A 17,866-nucleotide genomic window follows, 5' to 3' on the forward strand; every position below is an offset into this window, starting at 1 on the left:
CCATGTCATGGAACAGATGGAGCTCCACAGACAAAAGAGCCGCATGCATTTACTGGGGCCTATATACGAAGGCATGTGCCAAGTGTGTGCGTTATAACTGCAATTTCTGAGTCATTTGAATGCCATACTTTTTTTTTTTTTTTTTTTTGCTCTCATGTTCTCTGAATCTCCCATTCATGTCAGGGAACAAGAAGTGTGGGAGAGATCACAGTGAGCTGCAGCCCCAAAGACTAAGCTCTGGAAGAAGTTTGATGAAAATGATGCAACCAAACCCAGAAGACAATTAGGGCGCACAGCGTGTTGCAATGGAGGCAGGCTGAGATAATCCTGCAGTCAGGTAGAATTATGGTCGCACATATTCAAACTCAGGGCGCGTGTTTCAGTTGCCATGCTGTCCTGGAGGAAGAAAAAAAAATCCCACAAACAGCCTGAGAACAAATAATTACCCAGCAATCAAAGCGAGTCATTACAGCTCAATCGATGTCACATTATCTCACTCCCACGCCAATCATGACGCAATCGCCGAAATTCCTGGTAATAACTGGCCATCATGATCATCATAATAAGGAGCTATAATTCAACATTAGGCCTGAAGTTACAGCTTTTTTAAAATTCATATGGCTCCATTGGAGTATCCCAATAAGGCACTGAGACTAACTGTGTGCCGGTAGTTCTGTGTAACAGCCCATCACTACAGTAGTCCACTTATTTCTCTTTCGTTATGTATCAGGGGTGTAAACCGCTATCAAAGGCTGCCACATTTCATTCATTTCACACATATGGGCCCCGCCGGCGAGATCCATATCCAAAAAGCGCTGCAGTTGTATCCAAACATTATAATGACCCGATAACTCACCAATCAAGTATTCAGCCTCATTACGAGTGAATCGAGCACTCCCAGATCGCCGATTCATTCATTATAAAGGCATTACCGGGTGTCCAAATAACCCTGGAAGTGTCAGTAAACAGGGATGCCAGATTGGACGGGAATCCAGTGAACTCACCCAAGAGAACGACGGATGATCGGCTCCCCGCTCCTCCTCTGTGTAAATCCAGGACCCCGGGCAGGAAAACGCGTTACACACAAGAATATGCTGCGAATGTGTTAATGTCACAAAATCTTCTTCATCCGCGCTGTGAGGGCGATGTATGGAGGCGATGTGGAGCCGCAAATCAACCTGGTTGCTGCACACGCATACGCACGCACGCACATACACACACACACACACACACACAAAATAAAATATATAAAAAAAAAGGTTCACAACAGCGTTTCAAGGGAGATTTCGGTGAAATTGGTGTATCTGTAGTAATCTCGGATGCTTTGGTTGTTGACTGTGCACTTACTGGGCTGCTTCCCCCGGCTCCACCCGCTAACCCAGCCTTCCCAGTGCGCCCATTGGCACAGACGGCCGGACATGCAAATACACTCTCCCCATTGATGTTTTCCAGAGAAGGAAAAAAAAAAGTCAGCAGGGCTCCGTTTCAGTCGCTCCACTGCGCCACCGTGCGGCGTCTGAGCTGCTGTGGCGATGAGCTACTCCACTCATCCCTGTGGGGGGACTTCTCCTTCTGCTGGGGGAGAGAAGCTCCAGGGAGTTTAGGGAACAGGTGTCTTGCTCAAGGGTGCTTTGTCAGGGCAGATGCTTTGCAGGTCAACACTGTGAACTTGAGATCAGGCCTTTAAACCATTACACGAGCAGGGAAACTTTTACACAAACAAGATCACAGGAGAAAGATCTTCAGTGACTGGTTTTATTTTTTATGCCTAAACAAACTAAATAGACAAACTCCTTTTCTTTGTTTTCATGACTGAATGAACTGAATAAACAAACTGACCTTAAAGGACAACACGCTTTAATACTGTTTAACTTTGTTTATATGTGGCGGACCCTGCCACCTTTCTAGCTTCAAACAGTGTTATAGGGACCTTACTTTCCTCTGAGAACAGCTTGTTTGTTCAGTTATGGAAAAATACATATTTCCGGGTCTGTATTATTACCTCATTAATATTGTAAATTTTAAAATTCTGAGTTTGAATTTCTTCTCCAAAATTACATAGTGCTCCTTTAAGTATTTTAATTAAAAGTAAAAAAAAAATGTTATCATGTTGAGTCAATGTGAATAGATTAAATAACTGTCTGATTAAATAAGATTAATGCAGACTTATACATAAACCTTGTGTGTTTGCTTCTACATAAACATAATGTTAATACATTTTTCAAGTGTTATTCACATTGACTCAGGTTGATAGAAACATTTCGCATTAAAAGTGACTCTTTACATTGAACTTAAAACTTAATAAATGGAAAATATATGTGTAATTAAAATACTTAAAGTCACTGTTAAGGCAAAGTATTTTTCTGAGTGCAGGTTAAATGCACTCTGTGGAGTAAAGCCAAGTACGGATGCACGATAATATCACAGGAGAAGGTTTTAAAAATGGAATATAGGCATCCGCCGATATGACAGACTGATAAGATGATGCATAGTAGTTTTTCTTACTTTGCCCAGTCAGTGTGTACATTTTGAAAAGCTTTGTATGGCTGCGTCTGCAAGTGGGCCATCAAGTTAAGAGCAGGCATAATAATGTTTTTTTTCCACTGCAGGAAAGACTTGATGTTGTCAGCAGTAGGTGGAAAAACTGTGTACATGTATCAGTATCTGTATCAGCAATGGGCCAAAATGAGTTGGAAAATATCGTTATATCAGATATTGGCAAAAATCCAAATTGTACATCACTAATGCTAAACTCATTGAGGTCCAACACTTGAATAATTGAATGTATGAGTATAAATAAGTTTAAAAAAAGAAAATTGAGATTTTGTTTCAAATCCCTCTGAAGGCTGTCAAAAATTAAAAACATTCAGGTATAGGGAAATGCTGAATACATTTCAAACTTTTTGTTGCCCTTAAAATACTCAACTTAAAAAAATGTCTTTTTGTTTCTTCACTGTGATGTGTGAGCTGTCCAGAATGATGCATGTGCAGAGTTTGACATTCGAAGGCTGTCTTCACATTATCTGCTGAAGGGGGAAATCGTTCCTGTTCTCACCTGTTATCTCAGTTTAACACCTGGACATACAAGCAGGATACTTTGGGGCGTTTTTATACGTCTCAAATAATGTCTGGAGGGGATCTTTAATGACATTGGCTCTAAAACTGCAGAATGTAAACTACTCTCAGATTCCTGCCGAATTCCCCTCAAAACCTTAAAGGCCATGACTTCAATCTCCACAATGGTTGGTACAGCCCTGCTCTAAATGTCAAAGTGATACCAAATGAGCTTAAAAATACACACAAACATAAGGTTACAATTGCCAGTAAACATCCTCAGGGAATTCTAACAGTTGAAGACAGAAAACAGTGAAGCTCCAGTATAATTAAGGCTTTCCAGCCTGTGTAAGATAAACAGTAAAAGCCTACTGGGCAGAGAAACTGTCCCTTAATGTTCACACTGTGGTCCCTAGTATGCCTTAACTCCAACAACATTATATTATCTTTCACTCAGCAACACCAACAACCATTAAAACCATAGATGTTTCACTGCACAAACATAACGTTAACATATTCTTATCATGTCTCATCTCTCCTGGTAGAAATAACCCCTCACCAGTCCCGTGTTAGTGCTAATACAAAAGGCTGAGTCTGGGACCGAAAAGAGCCAATTCTTCTACAATAAACCGAAGCCAGCTGCGTCTTACACGCAGAGAAAAGCTCCAACTTTCCGTTACGTGAAACTAAAAAGAGAAGAATGTGCTTTTTCTTCTCTCAACATGTGCTGCGGTTATTAGCTGTGGCCCATTCCCAAACTCGGAAAAGCAAACTGTGATTTTGATGGAGTGTATCAGAGGTGGCCTCGCTGTAGGAGCAGCTCAGCAGCTGTAATGTACAGGATGTAACAAAGCTCAATGGAAGGACACTAACAGCAAGTGCTAATGGAAGATACAATAAAAGGCTGCATCTTTTTCCATCAGGTTTTTTACGATGTCAGTGAAAGCCTCACATCCCGGCTCCTGTGGTGTCAACAGTGACACTGAGTTCGCAAACAGTCCCGCAGTGCTGTAATGGCTTGATTTAAGACAAAGTGGCATCACTGCCATGAAACAAAAATAGTTCCTGAAAAAATAGACCCATCAATGCCACCATTAGCTTGAGTCTTACATTTTGTGAGCCAAAAATATTGTATGAAGATGCTTAACGGTCAATACAAGAACTGTGTAGGTGGAGAATGAGATCAAACATGGCCTCCAGTCAATGACAATTCCCAAAGAGGACTATAACTGAAATGGAAAGATCAATACAGAGTGAACCAAGTCCTTGGCTTATGGCCTCTGCTTGACACTTGCCAGTAAAGCTCAATTTGTGATACACATATTTTATTTCATAAAAAACAGCACACTTATAGTACACATCTCTGTCATAAAGAAAAAAGGAGTAGTAGGCAAGTATTTCACATTATGGAGTTTTATGTCAAATATACTTTGTAATGCAAGGCCATCACACAATTGGATTCAATAAAGCGTCTGCACTAACTCCTCTCATAATCTGCTCATCTAGCCTGCCAGTCATCACATTTAGGAGAAAGCTTTATTCTCCAGCTCCTCAGGCAGCACACGAAGACCTTCTAACAGAACAGAACAGGACAGAAGACAACCATTCTTTTGGAAATATGGTGGACGTATGGTAGTGTGTTTGCTGTGACAGAGAGATGCAACCATTGGGCCAATATGGTCAAACACACACACACACACCAACACTCAAAATGAATTAAATAATCCTCTTTTCAATTAACTCATAAGTTTAAACAATAGGGATGGGAATTGATAAGATTTTATAGATCCTGATGCCGTTGTGGATTCTGCTTATTCCCATTATTGAGTAGAATAAAGTAGGCCTACACAGGTTTACAGTATTAACACAACTGTTTTATTATCTCTGAGTCTGAATGTTCTTATAACACAGGATATCCATCCTCCTTAACCGACGTGCTGCTCAGCTGGGAAGCACTGGCACTCATGGATAAAGTGTAAAAATCAATGTCATTTTTGGAGTTTAAACACATGTTGAGTAGACAGATGTTTCAGCTGGCAGCTGGAGCCTCCATCCTGACTTGAAATGATCACTTTATGGAAATTACAACTAGCACTGGTGTCATCTTTCTTTGCGAAATGAAGCCAGGCTCTGGACCGTTTCTTCCTCTCCACTATGACCATTTCAGTTTCCAGCAGCAAAGATGCATGAGTTTGATGTCATTGTTTTGTAATGTGAAACCCTTGATGATCAAATGTCATGTCATAGTTAATAATTAAGTATTTATGTTTGTCTGCACATGAGTCTGAGAGTTTAGCCAGGCCTCAACGTTGAATCATCATTATACACATCACAATCATGATACTCTCATAGTCATGTCAAACTGTACCACTGAAAGGAAACTCCAAGGCATAGAAAGTCAAGCATGCTTCTCATTTGAGCATGTGGGCATGGTCTCTTATATATTGACATGGTATAAAGTCTGAGGTAAGTCTGATCCAGCCTCTGCACTCCATCTGTTCTGTCCCTTTCCTCTGATAAAGCAGCAGTGACATTGTCCCTGAGCGTCTAAGCAGCTGCCTGTGCTGCTTGCTCCACCTGCCTCCTCTGGTTGTAGCTGTTGTACACATCTAGGAACATGTCCTTGCACTGTATGCGTGCATTCAGTTTGGAGCAGATGAGGAAAGAGCCGGCCATCTTGCGGTGAAGGGAGTACGTCTCCTCTGGTGGAGGGGTGAGGCGGTGGCGGAGCATGACGGGGATGAGGCTCTGGATGCGCTGGGTGGTGCTCTGGGTGCCAAAGTCGAAGGGCTCTGCAGATGCAAAGGCTTCGCCGAGGATCATCACCGCCTCCACGTGGGCGTCTGCGAAGGCCTGGTGGGGAGCATGGAGAGGCGTTACAATGGCTGCCTGTGTGCATGATAATCAGCTGAACTAAGCCTTCGATATATTGAAGCTGGAAATTAGAACACACACACATTGACTTTAAGCTGCATTTTTGAGAGTGTACATTCTGAGGCAGCCGGAGGAAATGTTTACTGGAGATGTTGGTTATGTAGACACACAGTCTATGTACAGATTTTTATATTTCCAACTCAGAATAAATCAGTGGGTTTCTCCCTATGTTACCTCTATCCAGTCAGATTTCATATAATATTTGGACAATTAAGACAAGGACAGCACTCCCATTCGACAATTTTGTCACCCAAACCTTTTGGGCAAGTTGCCCTTCTTCAGTGTGTTATCTTGCAATTCTTAGAATACAGAGGTATTTGTAGGTAACAGTCTAATTATAATTATGTAATTATAACCAATTGTGGTCACATATTATTGATAACCGCAGACTCTATAGGAGTCTAGTGAAAATATCTGGTACGAGTATTATACACTGCACTTTAAATGTCTGCCTGGACTGTGACTACATCAATGATGGCTGCTACAGATGATCTACAGATGAGGCTGTTGTTGTTTTTGTCTGTCTGTTGTCTTTTTAATGTGTCTGTTTGTTTGTGCTGTATCACAAATTGCCTCTCAGAGGACATTACGTTTTTTTAAGTCGAAGTCTGGGTCAGCACAATAGGTTTGTCGCAACAGGTGAAGCCACATCCTTGGCAAGCACAGATTTTCATGATATATGTCAAATAAAAAAGAAATGTGTTAAGAGAAGATGGAACATGCACTATGAGTGGGGAATGGGGAACCAAATAAGAGCACATGGAGTGAGAATGAGGAAGGAAGAGAAACAAATAAATGGAGAAGACAGAAGAGACAGAGGAGGATAAATCATATCAAAAATAAATGAGTGCAGCAGCAGAGACTGAAATATCTTACCTTGGCCTCAAAGCCTGTCAGGAATTTCAGGTCCTTCGATTTGGAAAGAACAGTGGCTCGATCACCCACAGAAGCTGCATGCACAACCTGAACAAACACACACACAAGAACATACACACAGATAATGATGATATGGATGTTGTAATCATGTTTAACTCCACTTTAAGGCTCCAGTAGACTGAAGTAGCTGCAAGTACATGAATGTGCCCACATGCATCTGATAGTGTATAATCGTTTTTCCTACGCTGTTGCAAAATTTTGCCAAAGGCCTAGGTGCTTAATTATTCACAGAAACCTTGTTGCATAAATCATGTTGTGTTGCTCATTGGTGGGTGTCTTATAATTTTAGATGCATCATACCTGTATGTAGTCATCTGTGAATGACTCTGGGTAGCTTCTGCACGCTCCGAAGTCCAACAGAACAACCTACAGACAAGATGAGACTGTTATGCATCTGCTGCATATGATGGGATTCTTTGGCAGAATTCACTACTTGATCACCATGACATCCTTTTCTGGGTTCAATTAATTTACAACTTCACTACCAGACTGCCCTCACCTTGTTGGTGTCTGAGTTGTAGAAGAAGTTGGACCAGTTTGGATCAGTCTGCATGAACCTGAACTCAAACAGCTCCCTGAGACACAACTGGAGGATGTTGTAAGAGATCTGGAGACGGGAGGAGAGGAGATGTTTGTGTTTACTGTCATGCTGTTCTTACCAATGTGATATTTTCTTATTCTATTATGTGGCTCACAAGTCTCAACTGTTAAATGCATATTTTTACACTGACACACAGTCTAATTTTCGCTGCTGCTGTTCTTTTCACACTGTGTTTTGAGGTCCTGCTGAATAATTTGCCATCAAGCAACTTGTGTCTATGGGATGTTAATGAGTCAGCTCAGCCCTGCACTTGTCACATTGCAGCATACGTCGCATATTTTACAAATAAAAGTGATCTACATTATGCTTCCTGTTACCAACAAGGGCTGGACTACAGATATACAATAGACTGATTTTTAACAAAAGCCCAGAGTCGAGGAAGAGAGCTAACCAATTTGCTCTTCTACTTGTCACAGGTTTCGGCTCTAATGGGTTCTGCAATTAGAGGTCCAGACTGTGATGGGCGACATCTCTCAGCTACATGATGTCCACCGAGCCCTTACGTGAGATTCCATGGCCTTTTTCTCTTTCACTTCAAAAACTGATAGATTCCAACACTTTAATTACTTGGTACTGGTTTGACATTTTAAGTCTCCTAATGTGATGTAGCAATGATATAGATAAAATTGACATAACAGAATGAAAGCATATGATATTCGGCAATAACTGTGCAAAAATAATCCGTTAAATTTTCTGTAACATCTCCAAAATGCCAAAGAATTACCTGACTCTCCCCGTCTCCACTGCACATTAACATTTCAATAGCATTGACAAAATTCCATAATAAATGGGATCCATGTGCCTTTTGAGTCAACTCATACCTCGTTCCTGGTCTCCTGGTCCAGGTCTACACAGCGGTCCAGTGGGACTCCCTGTACTAGCTCCATGGCCAGCACCCTGCGGCCTGACAGCTCATCGATCACCTCTGGTACTTGGAAAAGCTCATTTCCCTCCAACAGGGACCTGGAGGCCAGATACAAATAATTAAAAAAAGAAAATAATAAAAGATAATCAACTCATGACATATGTGAAACCAGTTAGAACACATGCACATAAAGAAAGTCACCAATGACTTAATACTGTGACTTAACCTAATGTATTATGTTAAGTCCCAATAAGGCATAATGTGTCTGTATTTGAGTAAACAAAATGTACTTCTATGAAATGCAGCCCATCTCCAAAATTGTTATTACAATAAAGCAATATGAATACTCCTAAATAATAATATTGTTAGTAGTGATAGTGGTAGGAGTAGAATACCTTGTAAATGAAAAAATACCCAAAAAATGTGTAATACTACATTTCTATTAGGACCCAACATATTAAGGGAATAGAGAATAAAAGAGGAAAGCTGTATCCAGTCTCTGACCAATATATATGCAGTTTTGTAGCAGTAGCAAACACTGAGTGAATAGTCGGCTACTTTTGAGTGACCATCCTGAAACTTCACGGCAAACCTTGTGTGGTTTCTATTCTGTGTGGTTAAATGATGCACAACGGCTCACTAGAGGGCTTCAGTGTAGCAGGCTTTATGGTTGAACACGCCACATAAACCTACCTGAACTTCTTGGCACACTCTGCTTCCCTCTTGTAGTCACACTCCCATGCCAGTTCCCTCTGAAGGACCTCTAGGCTGCTGTCTGCAAACAGGCCTGTGGGAAAAGAAAGAAAAGAAATCTAAAGAAAACATACAGAGGCCAGCATCTTTAAACATATCAGTGCGGTTTCAGTGTTATGCTGTCTGAGGGACTGCAGAACATCTTTAAAAAACAAATAAAACAGTTGAGTGTTTTTGCCTGACTTCGAATGACTAGGATTGGCATGTAGAAAGCAGCATCTTAATAAATTATTCAGATGTCCTCATTGTTACTCTGTGACAAATGTGTCACCTAGTTCTGACCTGACACTATAGCACCACCCCATGGTCTAAACTGTAATACTGAAAATGCTGGAATGAAAGAGAACAACAGAAACAAATTACTGGGGGTGCATCTGTAGTCAGCTTCCAACTAAATGACGGGGGAAAGTCGTGAAGGATAAGCATCTGATATTTGTTACCCTCAATGTGGTGTTACTGCCAAACCTGCAGAATTTAAGTGACTCAAACAGTGGAACAATATTTGTTGTGACTCACGCGCTTCAATTCTGCATCATAAAGCTACTAAATAGAAAAAAAACGTTTTCAGCACATTTCTGCTGATAAATATGAATTAGATCATTTAACATAATGTTTGGCTTTGAGTAATGAATGCACTCTTCAAACTGCAACAATGGATTATGAAAACTCCCAGAGCCTTTCATATGTAAATATACACTGTTGACTTCAAAACAGAGCTGCATTTTAATATTACCATATGTATAAGCAGTTATTCACTGAACAAAGTCTTGAGGGGACAAACAAACACTTAATATTAATGTGGTTGTTACCTTCTGGCAGGACCACACTCATTTTCAGAACTGACATCAGGTTGTTTATGTCACTGTGGATGCTCTCTGCCACTCCAGGGTACTGCAAGGAATGTGAGAGCAATAGATGAAATCAATCCAGACAGATTAAGACAGAGGTTGTAAGGAAGGCAGAAAAAGAGTGTGTGTGAATACCTGGATCTTCATGGCGATTTCTCTGCCGTCTTTTAACACCGCATGATGCACTTGGCCGATGGATGCCGCAGCAAATGGTTTGTCTTCAAAGGATGATAGCTTCTCTCTCCAGCCGGGCCCCAGCTCCTCCTCTAGAACTTTCTACAGAATCAGAGCCAAACAAAAAACATGTATCCAACCTTTATAATCTACTTACATCAAGCTGCACCGAAGAACTTGCAGACAATTGAAAACAAAATTGGTCAAACTATCTTTTGTGCAATCTCATCAGAAACTGCCTCACTTTTCCTTTGAGGTTTTTGACATTATAGATACATATTATATGACAATCTTATACTAATGCTAGTCCACACAAGGACTAAGGGTGTATTCACACCAAATGAGGCATTGCGGCAATTACTGCAGGGTTGTGCAGCATTGACACAGCTGGGGGAGTATCATTTTGTCTATAAATGCCACTTGGCTAGTGTAGAGTTTCTGGCTTCCAGCTTGGGAGAAAGAACTCTTCCAGAGAGGCTTTCTTAATCCACAACGAGTCTGCAAAGTATATCTCCTCCCCTGCTGGTGTAGTCTCCTGGCAGCACGTTGTTCTTTGAGGTGACAAGGTACATATTAGAAACTCAGAGAAATGTGGGGGCCCACTAAATCTTCGTGCATGTGTCTGTTCTTCACGTATATGACAGCAACTAAACTTGTTAGTTGCAGCCCTATATGACAGTATGTGTTTCTTCCTGACGCAAATGTGCCATTTCAACAAGAAAAAAGGAAAAACGTTCATCAGCTATCATAGTAGTGCGCTATATTAGTAGTGTCATTTTATACATTTTCTGTCAGTGGTTTAATTGATTGAAGGATTATGTGATTGGCCACCTCAGTGTGACATCAGGTTGTGTTTCTTTAAAAGTTGATTCTGTTGTCTTTTGGACAAAGTGTCACTTCGTTGTTTTTCGTCAACCGCTGCAGCCTAAACGCACTTCCCAAACTCAAAATAAATGGGAGGATTTGCATTTTTGTGTGGGGACGGGAGGGTCAGTTCATGCTTACATTCATCTGCCAAGCAGGCATGAAGTCTGCGCTCTGCCGGACCCTCTCAAAGATCTTCTGCAGCTGGGGGTTGATGAAGGCATTGTCTGAAGAAATGGGTAGTTGTCAGGGAAAAAATGCCTAGAAAGCCTCTGATGTGTGGATAAAGTGAGGACATCTGAACACCATTTAGCAGTGATGCCGTTGTTACAGTGTGTACCTTGAATGCTGAGCATCTGTCCTATCTTGAGTGCGGCCCCACGGACCTTGCACAGTGTGCTGACAATTCTCTCAGCATTGGCCTCTGACAGGAGAGGAGAGTCTAACAGGGAATTCATGTCTACAAGGCACACAAACACAGAATAGGATTATTAGCAGTGATTTAGAGCACATAGTATTAGAGGAACAATAGCAAGAGTAATTTGTCTAAGCAGTTATCTTCACACTGCTGCACGGTCATTAAGCTCCAGCCCTTACAAGCCAATTGTTGAGAACAGTGTGTAAGAACTGACAGTAGGACATCATTAAACACCGCTCATTTAACACATATTAAAGCCTCTGTATAAGTTCTTGTTAACAGGTTTGATTTAATGCCTATCCAGTGCCTGGCAGGTACTGACACATGAGAAACTTCTCCAGGGCGGACCAGCTGTCCGTCGGTCTGCTGGATCTGCCAAGCGTGCAGTGGACCAAAAGCTCATTTACAAGGAAGGATAGAGGGAGAGAACAGCAGAGGACAGGGGAGGAGAAGTGGGACGAAGACATGTATACCTCCTTTGTGTTTGCCTCCAAGTGACTGTTTTGCCACTTCTGCAATGGCACCAATCCCGAGTCCTACTGCCAGTCCTGCAGCGGAGAGATTTGAAATTTAGGGCCACTTAACAGATGCTTGAGGGAAGCGCTAATATGATGCAGCTGCTACTGCTGCTAGTTTAGTAGTGAAATTATATTTCATGTCTGGTATCTTTTGTAAAACATTTTTTCAAATCAGACACTTGAGAAGACCTGTAATTAAAACAAGTTATCATTGCTGTTGAGAAAATGTAAAAGCCTTCACTGTTCTTTGTAAACACAGAAGGCCCTTAAACAACAATTGTGATTAGAGCTGCAAGGATTAATGGATTAGTTATCAACCCTTAAATTAGTGACCAATTTTGAAAACATTCTCTAATTCCACCTTCTTAAATGTGAATATTTTCTGGTTTCTTTATTCTTCTATGACAGTGAACAGAAAATGTTTTGGTTATGGACAAAACAAGACATTTAACAACATCACCTTTGGCTTTTGGAAGCACTGATCCAAATTTTTCACAATTTTTCAACATTTTCTAGACTAAGAGTTGCAGCCCCAGTAAAGATATGCATGCACTATATATATATGCATCTATAAATACATCAATGCAGACTACAAAGGTGTTCATACCTTTTATTTAAATTTGACAGCAGGTGTGGAAACTCCACAGTGTGCTGTCAGTGTTCGTATAATAAGGGCAAAACATTGTCTTGTAGATTGGTCCATTGATGACTGACTAGGGAAGTCTGAACATTTGGTATTATAGCTACACTTTATGTGTGTAATTACTGCTCTCTAAGCTCTGTCAACCGTTGTATTTCACATTTTTATTGAATGTTTTTATGTCTCCAGCTGTACTTAGAGCCATGTGACAACCTGGACGACAAAGAGAAGGACTCTCTTGAGATTGTATGAACAATGGGTTTGACCACAAACATAAAAAGTATGCTCTTCTTACCCCCAAAATTAACCAGCCTGCTGATTCTTGTGGCGGGCACCTTCCTCTCTCTGGCACGGTCGCTCAGCTGAGGGAAGACAAACCAGATAATAAAAACAATTAATACATTTAATTGAAACCATTCCTTAAGCCTTTTTTGATTTTTGTTTCTTAACTCTTGACTTAAAGTAAAGGGCAAAACTCTTCAGACAGTGACCTTGAATTAGATCACAAAGGCAAACATACTGTAAATGACACACATTACATAACATGGGTCAACTCAAAATATTGTCATAGCAACTGCTTGTGGTTCGTCTACTCCTGGATACTACTATGAATATATAACTGCTGTACATTTACTAAACTTGGTGAAAACCCCCATTATTTGACCTTGATGACATATTTTTAAATTAATTTAATTGGTGAGAGTCTATGACAAATATTTGTTTCTAAATTTGTATGAAGACTTCTCCATTTAAAGCATCATTTTCTAAACCGTTATTTATGCATATTGCTTTTACCCAAGTCAGCATCTTTCTCTATCTGAACAATCACTCGCATGAAAAGACAAAATGTATGAATGTGTAGCCATATGACCATCTCCTCTTTACAGGATGTGTCTGTATGTACTAGCCTGATGCACAAATGAAATGAATAAAGATTAGAAACCAATAAAATATACAACAAAATAATAATCTGCAATGACACATATTGCCCCCCCTTTCGTGTCCTTTAACAAACCTTCTGTCTGACAGGTTTGACCAGTGCCTGCTTGGCCTCCCTGGCTTTCTTGATGTCCTCTGGTGTGAGTCTGGCAACCACCGTGTCATGGACAGACCTGGTCTGGTAGTAGTGCCGGTGGAAGCTGTGGGTGGTGTGGAGGAAGCGAGCACTCTGTCCTGGCCAGCCTGCCCCTGCAGGAGCTGCTCCTGAGGGAGGAGGTACTCCTATGGTAGAGAGAGGAGAGGACAATGTTGTATTGAATACATTGAGTGAGTATGAGAGAACCATAATGCTACTATTTTGAAGTCATATAATTTGGTCTGTGTCTAACCTGTTGAAGCATAGTAGAAAAAAATTCAACATTACAAAAAACTTGAAACTAGAGGGTTTTTACACTCTTAGACAGATTTTATTGTCATTCTGTGAGCAACAAATGCATTGTCTGTGAACATACAAAAGAACTCTACAGTTTTCAATCAATTGAATATTCAAAGGCAAAATACTGAAAAAATGTTAGTAAGAAAAGGTATGTATCCTTATTATTAGGAAACATAATACGGATACATTCGAGATGTATAAATGTCCTCCAACTTATGTTATTCTTCTTCTTTGCAAAGACCTAAGAACGTCTAAAGGCTGGAGTATGATTTCTAAAAAGTGCATATTCTGTTCTTTATGATTTGTCTTCAAATAACTATTTGTTAAAGATGAATTTGAGATAAAATGTAATTACATTTTCAAAACAATCCTTGCAATAATTGAAAAAAAAGGACGTGTAGACTGAAAATATTCATATACAGAAAACAGTGTACGTCACTTCAAATACATGTTGATAAGCTTGTATTGACCATACCTCCAAATTCTGTCTGGCTGTGCTCCGAAGCATCAGGGGGGAACTCAGAGCCCACGGACCATTTGGCTACTTCCTCAGGGTCCATATTGTCCCAACCCTCCGCATCCGGAAACACATCCTCCTTTACGGACTGTTGCTACAAACACAGCAGAGTTGGACATGTAATTTAGCCATAAAATAAAAACAAAAATTAGACTATATGAACATACGACTTGGGCTGCATTTATTTTAGCTATTTTTTATTGTCAAATAATCTACCCATTATTCCATAACACCAAGTTCCCAGAGCCCAAAGGGACGGAGTCAAGATCCTTACCCCACTGCTGCCGCCCATAAAGGTGCCCACCAGTCCTTCCACCACATCCTGAGCAGCTTTGACCCCTGCTGCCATGGAGGAGTTGCAGGCCATTAACCGGAGCTGTTCTCCCTGGGTGGTGACCAGGGCAGACCCCACTTTACCTGCCCCACGCAGCACCTGCAGGACTTCTGATATCATCTCTTCAAACAGAGAGGGAGAGAGAGGAGGGAGCCAAGTCACATGGTGTCAAATGGTATGAGTGACAATAAAGAAAGAGTTAAAAGTACACCGAGTACCAGACACACCCACCACACATCTTTACCTAAATATACACATGCTTAACACATCTATGAAGATATTTGTAAAGTGACAGATCAGTGTAAAGATTGTTGGGGCACATATGTACATATTGGTATGTTCTTCCCACTGTTAGATGGTTTAACCTTGGGTGTGATTGTCTGACCATGTGTCAGCTAGACTGTCATGAACACGTGTGGCCTACAATAACGGTGCGATATTTCACTGGCAGTCTGGTAAATTCAAAATTATAACACATTTAAAGATAGCAACAATTATATTACATAGTCTGTGCAACGTTAACTAGCTCTTCGGCTAGCTCCTGTATCATGGTAAGCGTTAACCATGTTGTATAACGTCAGCAGCTTCAACCTGAGGCTTGAAATAATGCTAGCTACATCCAAACACTTACACACAATGTTTGTCTCCTACATAAAAATACGTTACTGAAGGAAAAACTCTGCTGTTAATATATTAAGTGACTCACTTTTCCTGTAGCGGCGTTATCCAGGGTTTTCTCGGTGACTGTCCTCCTCCACTTCTGTTTTGCAACGATTCCACACCCGGAAGTTCAAATTTGACTGACTTGACCGCGCACCAATCACAGTCCGACTTTTAATAAGTAGGCGGGACCCAGATGTGAAGGGCGGAAGGGGCGTATTCATTAAACCAATAGTAGTGCAGAACACTAGATGATGGACGTCTAAAGCAGGACTGTTGGACCAATTACAGTCAACATAAGGCGGGACTTTAATGAAACAACGTCCAATGAGAAGTAAGGGGGTGTTGCCGTTTTTGAAGTTGCCTACATGCACGTGTAGCAAGGTACAGTTACCAAACAAGACACGTAACGTACAGTAGTGTTTACTAATGTGCAGTTACACATTTCAGCTTTAATTCAGGATTTTCGAAATTTGTGTTCAGTAGTCAACGTGATTCGTTCCGTCCACCCACTGATAATAGATGCAGACTTTACTGCACCATAAAAAGCATGTTGGCCAATATGTATTTTACAATGTAGCCTCCCAGCTGTGATTATAGGCCTATTGAGCAAGTTTTCAGGCGTCATGTGAAATCAATCCAAAAGGCTGACATAGAGGTCTACCTGGAAAGCATTACAGGGATTAGGTTTTGATACTTTGCAGTTTAAAGCTACATTTGTGTGTCTCACAATACAATGTATGATTTCTTAACTTAAATTATGAATAGTTTAGAGGACACTAAGTGATGGGGCTGCAGATCCCAATCAGAATGCTATGCAAAAGTAACATGTAACCTGCTGGTACCCTACAAAATACTTAATTACAGAATTTCAGAAATTATTACCATTAAAAAAAAAAAATCACTGACAGATAATAAAGTAACTGCAGCTGTTGCCAGTGATGCACTGTGAAAAACAGACAATAATACTCGCCAAATCCTAGCCCACCTTGGAAGAATAGTCAGTTATTTGATATCAAATTAACAATGTAAAAACTCATAACTAGGCTGCATCAAAACTTGCTTAGAATAATTAATTGGGACAGAAAACAGAAATTCCCGTAACAATAGCACGATATCACCTTACAATATGATTCCACTGAAAACTGAGAATCATAATACTGAATTTGTGGGCTGACGTGCAGACTTATGTTGGGTGTTACAGGATGGAAGTTTTTTGATTAATCCAAAGTAGCATAAACACTAAGCCAAATTTATTTATGAAAACGCAACAGACTTTTTTCATATAGTCGTAGTTTAGCCATATTTTCTTCACCATGGCATCACTGACCCCTGAACTCCATTACTATTGTGAATCTGTTTTGCTGAGGATCCGCATGATCATCTCTATCAGTACTATAGACTAACACTATAGAATAAGTACTCCTATATTTGATTGTGTTAAAAAAATTGAAATTGATGGTGACACTACCCGAGAGAAATATTTGTTGACAGATGGATGCAGGCACATGTACACACAGTGTAGTAGTGTCTGGCCCTCTGCTGGACTGAGATGGTGCTGCTCTAATTTTTTGCCTCTCTCCAGGTTATCTCAAATGCAAACTTGGGCAAAACATACTGACCACTACGACACACGTGCTGTATTTCTCCACCACTACCTATCATAAGAACAATTTTGATGAGTACAATAGCTACGTGTACTGTAAAGACACTCGTGAATAACAGATGATGCAAAAAAAAAAAAAAAAAAATCTTGCGTGCTTCATTTCTAAACCTACAGGTTTGGGGAGATAAGATGAAACTTTAATGATCCCTGTTGGCAAACTGGGCCATTGCAGCAAACAGAAATAGCATGTGGAATATTTGATATGGTATTGAAACAAGTGTACAACACTGGCACAATATTGTCAATATCAACAGTAGAACAGAGCAAGATATATTAAAATGCTCCAAATAACTAGAGGGCAACTTGCACGGTGAAAGAAAGAAAAAAAGAGAGTACATGATGCAATTATGAGGAAATGTTTACAGCCTGGCCAGAAATGCAGACAATATGCATTGTGAAATATTTCTGATGAAGAAATGCTGGGACATAAATATAAAGTCTGTGAAGACGCAGAGTAGTAATACCCAGTGGGCAAAATGTGAATAGATTATTATTAGTTTACTATCAGGGGAAATGTTCCTTATAGGTGTACATAGATTTTCACAGCTGTCTTTGACACAGTGACCTTTTGATGTTGCGATTTTACAGTGTGGTCCAGTGTAGTGACTGTGGGGGGAGCAGGCGGCAGCAGAGGGAGGGAGCTGAGCAGACGCCATATATGGGCACACCACCGACTCTGCATTGCTATTGGCTGTGGGCCTTATGCAGC

General features: G+C 40.6%; 2 protein-coding genes across 2 annotated transcripts in view; both read right to left on the minus strand.

Moving 5' to 3' along the window:
• numbl (NUMB like endocytic adaptor protein) overlaps positions 1-1,236 on the minus strand; it is a 63,891-nt gene extending 62,655 nt beyond the window's left edge. The window contains exon 1 of the mRNA XM_073480573.1: positions 1,005-1,236. The gene's annotated coding sequence lies outside the window, so the exon portion shown is untranslated. The remainder of the gene's footprint in view (positions 1-1,004) is intronic.
• Positions 1,237-4,906: 3,670 nt separating this feature from the next.
• Positions 4,907-15,624, minus strand: coq8b (coenzyme Q8B). The gene is made up of 16 exons (XM_073492809.1): positions 15,538-15,624; positions 14,772-14,953; positions 14,456-14,591; positions 13,621-13,826; positions 12,901-12,967; positions 11,921-11,995; positions 11,370-11,489; positions 11,171-11,256; positions 10,127-10,267; positions 9,953-10,034; positions 9,084-9,177; positions 8,347-8,488; positions 7,424-7,531; positions 7,225-7,290; positions 6,865-6,951; positions 4,907-5,907 (listed from the first exon to the last, which is right to left on the minus strand). The coding sequence occupies exons 2-16, from the start codon at positions 14,949-14,951 to the stop codon at positions 5,602-5,604; spliced, it is 1,896 nt and encodes a 631-aa protein (XP_073348910.1). The 5' UTR covers positions 14,952-14,953; positions 15,538-15,624; the 3' UTR covers positions 4,907-5,601.
• Positions 15,625-17,866: the final 2,242 nt, after the last annotated feature.

The sequence above is a fragment of the Pagrus major genome, chromosome 2 (assembly GCF_040436345.1).
Source record: "Pagrus major chromosome 2, Pma_NU_1.0".
NCBI lineage: Eukaryota > Metazoa > Chordata > Actinopteri > Spariformes > Sparidae > Pagrus > Pagrus major.